Source organism: Populus alba, chromosome 8 (genome assembly GCF_005239225.2).
Source record: "Populus alba chromosome 8, ASM523922v2, whole genome shotgun sequence".
NCBI lineage: Eukaryota > Viridiplantae > Streptophyta > Magnoliopsida > Malpighiales > Salicaceae > Populus > Populus alba.
The window spans coordinates 6,971,043-6,987,883 of NC_133291.1; the positions used below are offsets into that span (position 1 = coordinate 6,971,043).

General features: G+C 33.8%; 1 protein-coding gene across 6 annotated transcripts; it reads right to left on the reverse strand.

Moving 5' to 3' along the window:
* Positions 1–1,460: 1,460 nt before the first annotated feature.
* On the reverse strand, positions 1,461–13,927 carry LOC118062476 (uncharacterized). 6 transcript variants are annotated; one of them, XM_035076241.2, is made up of 25 exons: positions 13,632–13,917; positions 12,178–12,226; positions 11,929–12,080; positions 11,748–11,847; positions 11,519–11,603; positions 11,374–11,423; positions 10,151–10,230; positions 9,716–9,775; positions 8,950–9,049; positions 8,770–8,847; positions 8,013–8,080; positions 7,766–7,834; positions 7,606–7,683; positions 7,429–7,524; positions 6,637–6,707; positions 6,428–6,505; positions 6,240–6,333; positions 5,324–5,422; positions 4,163–4,380; positions 3,957–4,071; positions 3,127–3,258; positions 2,931–3,038; positions 2,741–2,850; positions 2,557–2,652; positions 1,461–2,469 (listed from the first exon to the last, which is right to left on the reverse strand). In XM_035076241.2, exons 3-25 carry the CDS (start codon positions 11,941–11,943, stop codon positions 1,935–1,937), a joined length of 2,535 nt encoding a protein of 844 aa, XP_034932132.1. In that variant the 5' UTR covers positions 11,944–12,080; positions 12,178–12,226; positions 13,632–13,917; the 3' UTR covers positions 1,461–1,934. The 6 variants fall into 6 exon arrangements, 5 of the variants coding, with proteins under 5 accessions (XP_034932132.1, XP_034932131.1, XP_073266831.1 ...); XM_035076240.2 differs by lacking the exon at positions 12,178–12,226 and having other exon boundaries at positions 12,000–12,080; XR_004689758.2 differs by lacking the exons at positions 1,461–2,469; positions 2,557–2,652; positions 2,741–2,850; ... (2 more) ...; positions 3,957–4,071; positions 12,178–12,226 and having other exon boundaries at positions 4,338–4,380; positions 6,240–6,328; positions 12,000–12,080; positions 13,632–13,925.
* Between the last annotated feature and the right edge of the window lie 2,914 nt (positions 13,928–16,841).

Genomic DNA, 16,841 nt, shown 5'->3' on the forward strand with positions numbered 1-16,841 from the left:
CCATAGCTGAGCTTGGGATATCCCAGGGCACAATAATAGAGGGCGGGAGCAGCTCCTGCCCAGAGTTTATTTTGGACCCAATAACTATATAGACTATTCAATTATGTCCCTTAAAAACTTAAATTAGCCCCTCCTTAATTTTTGTATAGTACGAGTTTTTAACAATAATAAATTATTAATTATTAGTGATGTGTGCTAAATTTAAATAATTATGTATATTGTTCACTTACATTCTTAAATAAAATGAAATGTTTATTAATAACTAGATCTAATTATTATTTTGTAAATTTTGATATATTTTCTTATTTTTTAGAATCAATAACTCAATAAATTATATAAAATATATTATAATAAGAAATATATTAGAATTTATATATTTTTAAGATGTTATATGTGTGTAATTTAAAACTGTCTCCAATTTTAATTGTTTAACTTCATCATAGTTGGTAGGCCTTCTATTACCAAAAACTTTAAAATGCTTAGTAAAAATATTGTATATTCAGATATATTTTACTATTTTTATTTATAGTATAATTATGTTTTTTTTGTCTTTCCAAGAAAAAAAAGTGTATAAATTGAGGACAGCTTAATTTTTTTTATATGATATATTAATCATTATAGATTAAAAAAAAAACTCTAAAATAAAAATACTATACACCATAGCCATGATCATTATAATAAGCCCGAACTGAAAGTTCAGAAAATCATGCCAGGCTGGACACCATGACAACTTTTTCCGACGGCTTAAATTCCAGTGTCCACTGTCCAGCACTCGTCGAGTAATGGCCTTGAATTAACCATCCACCGGTCCTCCTGTCCTCATACCAATCAAAGAACATAACATCCATTTCGAGGTCCAAGAAGGAAATCAAATAGCCCACGTTCTTCTTGTTCCAAGGAACTACCTCCTTGCGTTTTTAATTTTGGATCCATGGTGATCGGGACACAGAGGATTATTGTTTTCTAATTAAATTGCACCGTATTAATATAACTCTGGTGAGTAGGGACCCCATCGGGTCGAAGGGTTTGCGTTCTCATCTAAAGTTAGCCGAGCAGTTTATCCCGAAAGGTTGGGAAAGTGGGGTCCCGGTGGTTTGTCTTGCGATCGAGGCTTTACATTGTCTTGTCTTGTATGGTGTCTTCGGCCTGCGCCTTCTAGGATTCTGTCATTTCTCTCGTTGAAAGACATTTTTAACTTGAAGCTACAGTAATTGTGATCTTACATCCAGACTTTGGGTGTTTAGTTTTTTTATCAACAACAGGAACTTGCGAGTATCGTCACATTTGCATCATTACGTTCGCGTCTTGCTACGTTAGCTTGTCTTGAGGATGGAGGAATAAGTCAAAACAAGAACCATAACCATCGTTTGTGCGGGAAAATTGACTAATTTTAGTTAATGCTGTGATCAAGAAAAAGGTAAAAACATACGAAAACAGTGGATCAGAATCCGGCACAAGGATGGGAACATATTTTGGTTTACAATGGTCATTAAATAAGATTTCAACTGTAACAAGGGGCCCTGTTATGAAGGGCAGGTATTGATGCCCTCTCTATCATGCTGTTTACACTGGCTATATATAAGAGCAGAAACAAAAATAAGGATATTTGAATTGACAAAAAAAGAAAAGAAAATGAAAGGAAAAGAGAGAATGGAAAGGGGAAAAATGGGAAAATAGCCCGTTGGGTGGTTGTTTTCACAGAAGCCACGATTTCAGTTCAAAATCAGAGAGGCTGGTCAGGGGCATTTGGGCACTATACAATATACTCTTACCATAAATGGAAAGCTACGAACGTCATTCACCCACCTTTCGTCTCACTTCCTCCAGAGTATGCCCTTCCTTCAGCAAAACAAGCCTGATTTGTGACAACCACGAGTCAAATGAAACAGGGAACCAAACACGTCAACCTGCTAACCACAATCCTGATAGATAACTTAAGAACCATTTACAGCCATTTCTGGTGAGGATTTGGGGGGTGGTATTAATGGACCATCATCTCCAATTATCTGTCCATTTTCTGATGTGCTGTGCAAGCAGTCAGAACAGCTTTTAGGACCAGCAGGATCCTTCTCCCTGTGGTTCTCCTCACTTGAATTGCTGTTGTTATCAGAACAGCTTCTAGAAATGACCGGATCATTCTCTCTGTGACTTTCTTCAACTGGGCCTTTGTTTCCATCCAAAGGAGTTATGTGCATGGCAGTTGCAGCTTTCTTGCTGGGCAAGACAGCATGGCTAAGTGTTGAACATAAAGCAGCAAATACACTCTCTTTTGGCTTCGAGTGTTTAGCTAATCGCTGTTTCTTCACTAGGTCAGGCTCCTTATCCTTGGAAGGCAATTTCCGCTTCATCCTAAGGGATTCACTAGTTCCTTCATCTTCCTCAGGTGTTTCTAGCTGTTTCTTAGGAGGTGGTCTATAGTCTTCGTCATCCTCGTCGTCATCATAATCAACAAGTCCTCCAGATCTTGGACTACAAAATCAAGTGGAAGACATGACAAACATACCGGATATTATAAATGTTTTCCCTGATGTTTACTTTATGAGGCAATTACAATACCTTAATGACGGGTAGCCTGCAGCAACCCCATTGGGAGAGACTGATTGAGCTTGTGCCTTTTGAGTATGGGATGCGGATGCCGTGTCTTCTTCATCACTGCTTAGGTATTCATGTTCAAAAGTCAAGGGTGGGAAGGTCTTGTAAAAATGTCTTGGCATCCAAGCTCAATGATCACAAAACATACCTGTCCTCATTGAAGTAATCTTCCTCTTCCTTTTCTAGTGCACGCTCATCATTTCGTTTTCTTGGATCCAATGTGCTACCAGTACTTTTTGCTCCACACTGCTCTAGACACTGGAACTATGCTTGTTAGCACCAAGATACCACAAAGATACATGATAAAGAAGAGAAAATTGGATAAAAGTGAAGAATACCTGCTCATATTTAACTTTTAGAGCCTGAATGGAGGTCAAATGCTCGAATTTGACCAAATCATTCCAGAATGAATCAACTATATACTTGAGCAACAATTTCAAGTTTTCCTGAATAAAAACATGTTACACCGCAATGAATAGTTCTGGACATATATTCAAGACGGAAGAAAAAAAGGGGTGACAATATGAGAGTTACCTTGCGGATATACTCAAAAAGCTCTAAAATGGCAGAGTTCAGCAAATTATAACGGTCACCATTGCTCAAAAAGGCATCTACAATTGGTTTGAGGAGGTTGTTCTTGACAAAATGATTTATCAAATGCTCATCCTGTGAGTAAAATATAATTAAGGAGTATCAAACATTTATATAATGACAAAGTTGTCAGTCTTTCTTTTCGTTAACAGCAGCACCAAAGATTCCTACAAAAGTGAGATAATTTGCAGTATTTTGGATGTATTACTGCCAAAAGAATACTCAGTTGCCAAGTAGAACTTATGCATTTTACTCATAAAATCATATCCAAACGACTAGCAAAAACAATTACAATCAACTTTCAGTGAAATTCATTGAACGGTGACTCTTGTACCACCCAGACCATTAAAAACAGAAGCATATGAATTTGTGAACCCTTGCGAAGTTCCTGCATCATTGAACTGTTTGAATGATACACAATCTCCTGAATTTCTGATCCCTTCCAATTTTGTTATCAAATAACTCCATAATCATTGCATGCCATAAGATACTCAATTTATACATAAAAATTGCCCATATGGTAACAGTTACAAATGCATGCTAGTAACCATAATTAATATCTCTCACCAATTCCATGTTTCATGTAAAACAATGCCATATATAGGCTCAATTTATAAATAACAACTGCCCATATGATAAAAGCTACAAATGTATGCCATCTAATTTTGTGTATATGTGTTCGTGTGTTGGGTGGGGAGATTATGACAAGTCAAGAACTATCAGCACAACCATAATCTTTCCCTGGTGGGATCTGTTCCATCAAGGTGACTTACATGGCGGGAAAGGATAGTGCGAACAAAACGAACAGCAGCAGCAACAAGGTACTTTTCTTTCCTTCTTGTCAGTGTCAAGACTTTTTCAATAACATTATCAAGGAGAAAGTTACACCTGAAAGCAGAAGAAAAACACGTTTCATTTGTTAAACTTGAGAGCAGGAAATTGAGTCCTTGTAATTGAAAATAAAGCATAAAACAATTACTTTATTCTATATGGATGGTGCAGAACACAGAAGCATAGCAATTCACATATGTTTGATAGTATTTCTGGCTTCACACCATTATGAGTGTCAACTCTCTCAACAAGCCCTGAAGATTTACCACTTGATCGAGGAAGAACCTCATCAGGACAAGATGCTGTTATAACATCAATTAATTGGCTCAGGTGCTTCTCATAGAAGATTTCAATTATATTATCTCTCTGCAGCAAAGAGATACAAAATCACTGTAATTCAGTCATTGACGAGATAAATTCCCGTAGTGCATTTAAGAAAAATATTCTGTTTGCATCGAAGTAACTACAACATTGTCCAAGAAGTCAGCTGCATATGCATAAACACAAACATAATGCACACACCCCAAATGCATGCTATAAAATGGAAAAAGAATTGCAAAAGTATCAGCAAAGAATGTGCCATCTAGAAACAAGAATGGATATACCCAGGAGATGACATATCCAATATTGAATTAGGTAATAATTATTAAATGCAAAATAGCCAAGGATTTTTTTTTCTTTCCTAATAAAAAAAACATTTATATATATATATATTATTCTCAATGTGGTATCAAACATTGGAAAATGAGGCACACTCTATAAAAATAAGGAAATGAAACAACAATCAATAGAAAAAAAGAGCCCTCCAAACCCTTTTGACATTGGAAAAAGAAACCCCGGAGAGCCCCCCAGAGCAGAACACCATATCACTGCCAAGAAGACCAATCTATCCTGCAAAAGCTGTTTTGATGGAGATTTTCTAACAAGTTATACAAAAATCACTTTGATTTGTGAACTTATTAAAACTTTCCTTTTGAAAGAAAAAGGAATGTAAACACAAAAATGGACAAGGAAAAGATAACAGGATAGTTACTTTAACAATATTCAGATGCCGGACAGGCCTGACTACAAGCTTACAATAGAACCCAGGCTCATAGTGAGGCAGGGGAAAAGAGGAAGCCAAGCCGAGTTATCTTTCAGTGTGTAATTAACACAGTGGAGTTGCTGGCTAAATACAGAAAAGGAGCAGAATAGCAACCAAAACAAAATTTCACAACTGGTGTGGGAACTCCATTTACCACTCAGCAACTTAATGACCAAACATAACAGCTGCATAAAAGAATGAATTATGAATTATCAAGAGTAGTGCCTGTGCTCCTGACAGTGTATAGGAATCCAGTAAACTGCGAAGAATTTCAAGAAACTGGCAGTGCATGTCCTCCCCAAAGTCTGTTATCATTCCTTTAACCTGTAAGTAAAATAAATTTAGTTGATTGGTAAATAGAACACATGCACTTACAATTGAAGAGGTATTAAAAATTCAGAATACAAAATGCAATGCAGCAAAGAACTTAAGAGCAAAGAGTCATGGGAAAATGCAATATACTATGAATAAAATCAGATGCCAGCATAAGAGGTACTGACAGAGTTATTAAAAAACAAGCAAATTGCAGAGCATCACCCTAAGGCAAAATTTGCCGCTAGAGGCACTAGGAAAATTTGATCCCAAGGATGAAGGAGGTTTCCTAGATGGAGCTGATGTAAACTCTTCAAACAAGAACAACACTGAAATTGGCCTTGACAAATTATTTCATGTATAGATTATCAAGGCATGATATACAACTGGTTGGTCATTCAAGTATCCATAAATTGCTGAACAATATCACCCAAATATTAAATCAACAATTTTCAAGGTCAAGAAAACAGCCAATTCTCTTATCTTAAAAGGCATGCAAACAAGGCTTATTTCGATTTTCTTTCACACTACAAATCAACTTTGTAAATGTAGTTTTTACATGACACGTTATAAAACTAAATTTCAAAATCAAGAAAATGAAATTGTATATTGAATTTAGTTTTGTGAACAATGCAATTAAAGGATAATTGATTTTTGTTCATAAAGCCTACAGGCCAAACAAACAAGAGATTTTTTCACTTATCAGGATTGTGATAAATCTCATCTTTCAGGTAATTAGGTTTGTGCAAGACATCGTTGCATGTGTTAGTCTGAATGCCCCAGGATATTGAAAGATAGATGCATTGTAAACAGTTCATGAAACACAAACCGACAGTCCTAGTAGCGGGATTCCTTCCTGCCGAACAACATAAGAACGCAGAAGGTTTGGATCCTGATTCAAGAAAAGAATGAGGATATCTGTTCTGCATCCATAAGAATGGTATGCTGTTAGTGGTAGGTAGGGAACCATTGAAATTCAAAAAAAAAAAAAAAAAAAAACGAAAATGAACAAGTTACCCAGTTAGGACAAGTTTCTTGTCTTGACTCTGCAATATATCAGCAATGATGTCAAAGATACCTTCATTCATGAGATCCCTACAAGAAATGAGGATTTGATTGTTTTACCATTTGATCAAGAAGAAAGCAAAATACAAAAGAAACTACTCTAATCTGATCACAGAAGACAAAATCCTAATCTTGATGCATACAACTTCTGCATCACATACCTAAACAGTCGGAGCTGCTGGACCATCTGCATGCTCTTGCTCAAACTACAAAACTCGTGCAAGAAATATACCTATATGCATGGTGAAAGGAAACATATCAATCTGGAGGATATCATAAGAATCGCACAACGCTGTAACCGTACATTAATAGGAAACAGAAAACAGCAACACACTAACCTGCCAAAAGATTCCAAAAATTTAACAAATTGGACATCAGCATTGCTGTTCAGTTTTGACAAATAACTGGCATTTAAGGATGATTTTAGCTAAGTATTTCAAAGTAAGAACTCTTTTTCCCAACTAATATTTTCAATGTAGTGTTACCCTTAAACCTGTTACCATGGAATTGAACATGGAAGCCGATCCATAAAAGATATAAAAGGACTTGGAACATTCCACAAAAACAATTCAATACCAAAAGCCATAATACACACAAAGAGCATCTGAAATAATATAAAAAAGGAATTTTTAACCTCGTGTCTTAGAATTAAATTCAACATGCTCGAACAGTTTGAGCACAGTTTGGTAAAACAGGGAAGTCATTGTTCATATACCTAGCTCGCCACCTAAATGTCTCAAAAATAAGCATCAACAGAATCAGCAGTTTTTAATTATTTGAAAAGCCCAAAAACAGAAGTAATTGTTGAGAAAGTGAGGGTGCACTGCACAGAAGAGAATTTTCAACTATGTTAAAACAAATAATAACTTATCGATTTTTGTTCCATCTTCAAAGGTGCACTTTATCTATTAATTGACAAACCAAACAGAGATTATTTAGATGTTGACAATTACCAAATTTTTCTTTGATTCTGCAGATGTGGTCGGCGATCTCAACCTAGCAAACAATTCCTGAATAAAGGTATTGTCATCCTTTAACAAAGAAACAACCTATAAGGAAACAACAGGGTCAGAGTTGAACTTATATGGACCTTGTAATGTATAATAAAATAATGAGTTTTTGAATCTTACAACAGCATTATTTGCATGAATTATGGAATTCAGGTTTGCAACTGTGGCCTCATCCAATACTCTAGCCAAAACAACATCCTAAAAGAGATGATGAGTGTAAGAACCCCTTTTCCAAAGAGCAAACTGAGTCATCCCAAACTTCAGCATTCAAGAAACAAACCTTCAAATAACCAACTCTGTACGTCTGATGTATCTTTGACAGGACATGGGGATCTTTGATTGGTATGGCCTTAAACAATGGAGTGGAGCAAGTGTCAGCAATAAATAAGACTTCACTAAATAACTTCATCAACCCTCCCCCCCCAAAAAAAAAAAAAAGAAAAAGAAAAAGAGAAAGAGAGAAGAGAGAGAAGGAAAAGAAGAAGGAAGAAAGAAAAGAAAAAATTGGGTTAGCAATAATATCTTACCTCCTTGAAAACAACGTGCTCTTTCAGAAAACCACGATGATGTTGGACACGAGAAATCTCAGGATCATCTGAAAACAAATTGTAGAATAAGCAAATGATGAAGGACTATTGTACAAAAGTATAAATGCAATTTTTTTTGTTAAGAGAGAATTATAAATGAAAATAGTAAACAATTATCAATCACTCAACTATATATGAGAAAAAATAATGATTATAAACAGACCACCAGGCAGCTTAGAAACAAAATTAATCACAAATGCGAACAGATGGAATGTTTTACTTTTACCAAGCAAGAATTTGAAACTTATATTCTGAGCATAGGTCTAACTTAAACATGAACCACCACATAATTCACATTGCTACAGCTCTAGAATTATGCAACTTGCACAACAATTTGCTTGGCAGATCCAATGTTTGTTGATGTTAGAAGAAAAAATAGTAGTTCTGTCCATTTGAAGAAATGGAAAAAAAACGACCATAAAAATCTCAATCAGAAAAATAAAGGAGTTGAAACAATAACTGCTTGAATGCCAGATGAAAAAAAAAAACAGATGACAATCATAAAATAGGAACCAAGATCTATGAAACAGTTGTTGTAGCTGTGACCAAAACTGCTCACCACTCTCCTGTAATCAAACCATACAAGCTAAAATATGCCAAAATAATCTATGATATAATAATACTTCAATATTTCAAAATTAGATGCGCAAAGGATTAGAACCAAAATGCTCCAAGCCCACAAAGAGAGAGAACTTACACTCAAGTGAACCAATAACATCCATGATCAATTCATCCCCAAATATTTTCTCAAAGATTTGAGGACTGTTGAACAAAACTGCAGGTATCAACACACAATTCAATGTCTGTCAACAAAGGGCAGGCAAACAAGCAACGTATGATGAAATACAACACCGGGTAGGAGTGAAGGAGTACTCACTGATCCCTCTGACTATTTTGAATATCATGTGAAGACCATCAATGTTTTCTAGGTCTTCACAGATTCTGAAAACATCCATCAGCTTCTGGAAAAAATCTAGCTGCGCAGAAAATAAAATTAACAGAGAATGAACAATCAATCATGTTAACTTCACCATAAAGTCAGATGCACCCTCCAGTACGAGGAGATCCAATTTTACTCCCTATCAGCATCTAGCCAGACAGATTTAGACAAGACAAAATGATATGTTGTATGATTACAAGATGCAAATTCAACCACTCTTGGTTAGCATGTTTCAACTCCTATCTCCAGAATATTCACAAAGCAGCTTCAGAACCTACCTCCAATGACATTAAACCACATTTTTCTTCTGTTTCAGTTCAATACACAAAAAATTGGACTTGAGAAAGAAGAAATATCCCACAGTAAAAATTTCAAATAATAAAAATGAATTATACCATAAGCCTAACTTTCAGCTATTAGTTGAATGTTGTAGGTCAACCATTTCTATTTCATTTAAGCTGTGGAGCTGAAGTGTGAAGATCTTGCAAATTGAATATTGATCGTATCAACTAGTAAAACAAATTCATTGAAAGAATGCTCTAAGAAAAGAGTGGAGTTGTATGATATGCAGGCGATAGGATCTGAGAAAACATGTAGCTAAAGATGAACAGTCTTGAACCAAATTTAAAATTGATCAACAGTTCATCATCAAAGCACACAGTAACCAGGTCAAAATGATGGAAAATATGTATGCAAAGCTTACATCATTCAGTATAAGCTCTGTCAGTCTCATCTGATCTGCAATACCACTCTCAGAAACAGTCTGCAAAGCAAATTCATTCAGCTCAATTAAAAGATCATCCATGACCATAAAGTCAATAAAGAGCTCAAAGTGTTTCTGGCCAACTTGTTAATCTTTTATTTTTCATATCAATAACATACCAGCCTGGAATCTACACAAATCCTGGATTTCAGAGCAAGAAAGTAAAAACACTAAAATCAAAACAATAGCACAAAAATCAAATCAAAGTTGCAAAACAGTTTAACTATGATGTAGAGCAAGAGAAATGGGACTTCTGTTAAAGCAGCTTATCAGAATTACCAAAAAAAATTACAAGACTATAATTATTTGCCTTGCAAGAACTGACTGAAAAATACAACTGAATCAAATGAAAAAAGAAAAAAAGCAAAGTAAAACCTTAAGGATCAAAGGAAGTGTGGAAAGTTCAACAGCAGGCAATTCTCTCAACTCGCTGTTCATGCTGTGAAATGTCTCACCTGCAAATTTTAGAAAAGAGATGAGACCACAGGTGCTCCAAGCAAAATAAAAATAATAATAACATGACACTGAACCAGAGCAAATCAAGATGATCTCTACAAATAGTAAGAAGTTTATGTATATGGAAAGATCAGAGAAGGTGCTCCCAATAATTGGTATTCTTAAACAATATTATTGAGATCCTTCAATATATTTGTGGAGAACAAGAAAACCATTCAATACCAACTAAAACTCTTGTTGTATGTCCTCAAGCTCATTCAAAATTCTCCTTCATTTAGAAAACAAATGTGGACAAAAATATTAATAATATACAGGAATACATCAAACATGTGGCGGTGCAATGAGATCAACTTGCACATTATTGCCTTGTAATATGACAGATAAAAACATCAAAGTTTCTCAATCCTCAGCATTGAGAAAATATGATTTTCACTCCAGAATAAGATCACTTTTGTAGCTGATTCACTTCTGCTTGTAATGCTCAGGCATCCAGATAGATGAACCATGACTCCAATTTATTATATTAAACACATGGCACGCAATCAACCCGAACAAGGATGGCAAATATGGACCACTTAGAGGAGTACAGATAGCGAATGATTTGGTTGCTACTCTAAACACAGGGTTCACAGGAAAACACGGAAAAGGAAAATAACAACATCATCAACAACATATCAAGACACTTTAAAGGCTGTTTGGGAGTGATTTTCAAAAGCGCTTCCGAAAAAATTTGAAATTTTTTTTTTTTTTGCTTTGAATTAATATGTTTTTGATGTTTTCAAATTATTTTGATGTGCTGATCTCAAAAATAATTTTTAAAAAATAAAAAAACATTATTGGCATGCTTTTCTGAGTAAAAAGCACTTTAAAAAGCAACAACAACCACACTCCCAAACACACACTTAGAAATGTATGGAATAGCCAGTGAATTGGGTTGCACCAAACAATATAATATGTCCTTTCACAATTAGGGAAGATCCAAATTTGGTTCTTTTGGGAGAAGGGAATTTTTTAAACTGATTTTGAGAACTGTGATCCATGTATGCTGCATGTTCTAGATACAATCACTAAAAACACAAAATTACAATATATGTCGTTATTTACATAGGCAGTGCGTTATTTAAATTGAATGGAATACTTACTGTTTAGAGTACTGAACTGTAGATTTCTTTGCACATTACAGATCTGATCCCTAAATGAAATAAACATGGTTTAATACAATCACATTACTGTAGAGCAAAGAGAAAATTCAGTGCAACAACATCAGATATAAGCATAAATGTATACCAAATGAAAGAACACCCTGAAGTTTCTTGGAAGCTTAGTGCTAATTCTGTAGAAAATTCTGGATCTCTCCATGAAATTATTGTATCTGAAAAGGTAAGTGCAGAAATCATTTGCTCAGAACTGAATGATTCAATGGAGCTTCATATACCAGACAACATAGTGCTAGTATTAGCTAATAATTAGTAGAAACACACTTGTTATAAATCCCTTTCTGGGAACACTCAAATACCTTCTTGTTTTCTGTAAATGTCATCTGGGGTTATACGATGTAAAAGCAATGTCTCGTTGTCTTCTTCATCAATAACATACAAGCCTAGATCTTCTGATCTCTGCATGATAGCAATTGCATTCAATAGAGCCCACGATATGGTTAGCTAATTATGTTTATAACAAAATCAATTTTCAGTTACCCAGATTAATTGCATATAAATATTTTGGTGTTACTCTCAAACGCATAATCGAGTCAGGGACTTGAACAGACCTCCAAATAGTCAACAGTAACATGCCCAGTCCCCTGGTCATCCCATTTTCCATCGTCATTCAAACGGTAGACCTTCACCCGCTGCATTTCCAAAACAAACCTTAATGAGTCATTTATAAAGGACATGCCATAATCACTAAAACTGCAGTAAAAACCTGAAAAATTTCGCAAGCAGCACCTTATCTCAAAGTTAAGAAGCAAACGAAAATGGTTTGTTGTTAAGAAGTCTTCACTTGATCAATAAAAAAGGCACCAAGAGAAAACAAAAGGTGTAATGGATCATTTATATAAGTTATACAACTAGTAAAGCCGACATTGTAAGCCTGAAATTTACAGAAATAGATCCCCAACTAGAAATAAACAGCAGAAATTAGTGCTCAATGAAATTTCCAGTTTGTTGAGGCAGACCATAGAACAGAGAAGACAACGATGGATTGAAAACATTGCTGGAATTGCCAGAGGACTAGAGACTAAGGAAGGTTGAGCACATCAAAGACAAGATTTAAATATAAAGAACAACTTCTGTCCATGTTAGCTACGTAGGTCAGCAGTCCAATGCAGCATTTTAAATCAATAATCAAGTGACCCAAAGTCCAAAGTCTGGATCATTAAATTCTAGATAACATCGGACATCTGGGATTATGCTGATTTGCAGCATGCATATTCATCCTGGATGCAGTCATTTAGTACAGTAAATAACTACATTGATTGCAGAAACAGACAAGTAAGAAAGGAAAGAGAGTGAATAACGAACACCAAAAGGACAATAATAATTATGCATAGCCACTCCTACTTCACTGTAATGTCATCTATCAGAAAAACTTGCTTGAAGAGAATTGACAAATTGTCACTGAAAAAGTCACTGTTGATGCTCCAGAATCCTCATTCACCAATACACATCTAGCTAGAGCAAAACCTGAGAAGCCTCCTCAACCCCATGTCATAACTAAATCAAGATTCAAAGTGAGCATGATAAGTCACAACGAACTCCAACATGCCTGTGGATAGAAATGGCTACCCGATCACAAGCTCCAAAAAGTTTCAAAAAATTTTATAGTGTCAATTTTCTAGCTAGTTCAATCTTACTCTTCAATCAGCCAACTCTGTATATCTGCATTGAGACCTCAAATTTTTTAGCGTCTTTCTATGCAAACATGGGGGGTATCTAACCCGCATCCTCCAGCAGCTGTATCAGATGCTTCAATGACATAAATTTGCAGCACCGAATTAAAAAACATCTGTACACCTGGTCCTTGAAAATGTTAGCCCCTTCAACTAAAACATGCCCATCTCGATAGCCCACTAAAACCCCAAATCCAAAACTGACTTCATCATGAACTAACAATACGTCCTGCCAACTACAAATACCAATACTAACTAACTAACTAACTAACAATACGATAAAACATAATTCTACTCTGCAATAATCACACTTACACTGCCAAGATTAAACAGTAGATTCAATTAACACAGTCAGATCATATTAAATAAAACTCAACAGAGGAGAAAACTCACGCGTTTGAAATATTAATGATAAGTTAAACAATCTCCAGTTCTAGGGCAAAAACAATAAAAGAAAAAAAAAAACCTTAACCGTAAAGCTCTACTAGAGTTGCACGGAAACGGACTCACCTGCATCGAGTTGGAGTTCGCTTGCGATTTCTCTTGTGCGCCCATAGCCAGCAGCAGCAGCAGCAGCGAAACTCCTTTCTTTAAGATTCAAATTCAAAAATTTCCAGATAAATTCAATCAGACTGGTCACAATTAACTATAAACACGTGAGATTTGGGTTTATTACGGAGAGGATAGTATGCAGTATCGAAAATTTAGAGCTTCGGGAATCAATAGCGAACCCTAACTGCCATGAAATAGCAAAAATCAACCTTCGATTTTTCTCTCTCCTCTCTATTTATTCGCTGCTGTGCAAGAGTTCACATATATTGAAAATATGTAGGTTTATTATTGCCCTTATTTTGTGTAAATTTTACGGAATAGCCATGGACCTTTAATTTGTCTGCGCGCATTTTTTCGGATGAAAAATCATAAGTGATCCCTCAAGTTTCAACATTCGGTCATCTGATTACTTGTGTTTTATCAAATTGAGGTTGTTGCTGACGTATCCGATTATATAAATATCAAGCAAAAATAAATTTATTTTTCCTGCCCGTGATTTTAATCTTTTATCAACTAGCCGCGGACCCGTGTTAAGCTGGGGAACCGGTTTTTTTCCTTCATAAAAAATGACGATCAGGAGTTATAGACACGAATAGAAACAGAAGACAGATGTGATTTAAGTCATGGACTTGATTGAAAGAAATAAGTTGACTTTACTTTAATTAAATACAAAAAAAAACAAAAACAATAGATTAATTAAATAAATAAGATGATCACAGTAATTGAGAACAAAAAAATTCTAAAAAGGGATGATGACATAGTTAATTTTCAACTCATTACATTCAAAATGATGAGATTAATCTAAAAAATAACCTAGTAAATCAACATAGGTCAGTAAAATAAACTTATAACCTTGTTAATTAGGATCAACCCAATTCAAGTTATTTTATTAAACTATGATTGGGATAACTTAGTATAAAAAAATTTAACAAAACTCAAAGTTTTACAAGATGATCAAAAATAAAAATTCAAAAAAAAATAAGGATTGAAGTGAAATCACCATAAATCAAATGACAACTTTGAGATTTTACGTGGTGATCCGAGTTGACAAAATAAAAGATAAATAAAGGAAGGAAAGTGTTCTCAGTATTAAACCAAGCCACCAACAACCATGCACATCACCCCATATAAAACACTACACAACAACACATGCAGTGATGTCATGGAAAAAAATATTTTGATTGTCAAGAAGCATTACATGCATCATCTAAATGATACAAGCATCTCTAATACGGAAGCGCATGTGTCGCATGCACTTGCAACTATCTATTTTTTTCTGTTTTTATATACAATAAAAAATAAAAATTATATTTAAGTTAATTTGATAATAATAAAAAAATTAACTGTAAAAAAAAAAAACAAAAAATACCTTTCAGCACTAGTTTAGATGTTTTTTTCAAAGAAAGTATTTTAATCTATTTACTGTTTCTTTTCCATTCTTGTTTATTTTTTTTTGTTAGTTTTATATATAACAGTATTATTATTCATATCATCCTTTTAATTAATATAGATATTCGGATTAATTTATATATACATTGAATAATTTTACAGATTATAAAATTAATAACCAATGTATTTCTTTATTATCAATCATTGTAAAATTGTCTGTAGAATTGTCGAGGTTAGATATCCCGATTCTTATCTTATTCTTAATTTTTATGATTTCAATACTAGTTTTTAATCTTTCGCTAATTTATCTCTTTCACGATAAAAAAATTTGACAGGGTTTATAAACGAAATTTTGCATTCTAATCGATACATCACAATTTTTTTTTTTCCCACAGTAAACTAGAAAATCATCATTATCATTACATTAACGTAATTAAACCTAATATATTATCATTTTCTTAATTAAATTTACGATAAAAAAACAAAACCAGTTTGAATTACACATCCAACAATATTAATTTATATTATAGAATTTATAGCACCGGATTATAATTTTGAATCTAGTCATTTTTTTAATTAATTTTTTTTACCATTTACCATCTAATTAATTAGAAATTAAATTTTCTAGTTTATTTTAATTTAATTTATATTAGATCATTTCAATTCACAGCTCAATACTATATTTGATATGTTAAATTTATATTGATCAAGTATGTTATTGTGTTAATAATTTTTTTTAAATATAATCATCAATTTTTTTAACAAAACTATATTATTATTGATCATTTGAACTATCCGGAATCATATTAAATTAACTTACAAGCAGTTTTTTTACTAAGAAAAATGGTAATAATATCTAAATATTTTATTTATATTAAAAAAAAATTATGACCTCAAGCGTAACATTGACGGCATTAGTTAAAAATTTTGTCCAAGACTGGCATTGAGAAAATGGTATTGGTTCAAGTACGAAACTCATGCTCAGCCCATTTATTTTCTTTCTCGCGATCCAACCACGCAAGGAAGGTCTGAGGGGTGGATCCCTCAATTCACCTACAAAGCTTCCTCTCGCTGGCAAATTGCTGCACGTGTAATTTACTCCTTGGGTGAGTTTCTGCTTTCCACGCAAGGACTTCTGGGTGACAGGACGGTGACAGTTTGAACCAATCATTGCAGAACAGGTAAACACGTGAATAGAGTTAGCCCCGAAACAAATACTTGAGCAGACATGTGATATCAGTGACGAGGGCGTCATCAGAGTGACGGAGAAGCTCTTTTGAAACGTGGAATGTAAAAGTATAATTATGGTTAGTTTTTAAAATAATATTTTTTTTACTTTTAAAAAGTTATATTTAAGATTAGTATATTAAAATAATTTAAAATATATATAAAAAAATTAATTTTTAACAAAAAATAAATTAAATTTTTTTAAAAAACAATTACAACTATATTTTCAAAAGCTCTCATCCATCAACAACGCAACAAGTAGAGAGGAAACATTAACTATTTATACATGTTATTTTTAAAAATATATTAAAATAATATTTTTTATTTTTAAAAAATTAATCTTGACATTAACATATTAAAATAATATATAAAATATAAAAATATTATTTTTAAAAAAATATTTTAAATGTAGTTTTTAAATATAAAAACAAATATATGCTATAATTTCAAAGAAAATTACGAATATGAGGAACCACCCCCACGGTCCCCATCCCTCCAAGGTGAAAAATAAAAAGTAAAAATCACGTCCATATATTAGCAGATTAAAAACGC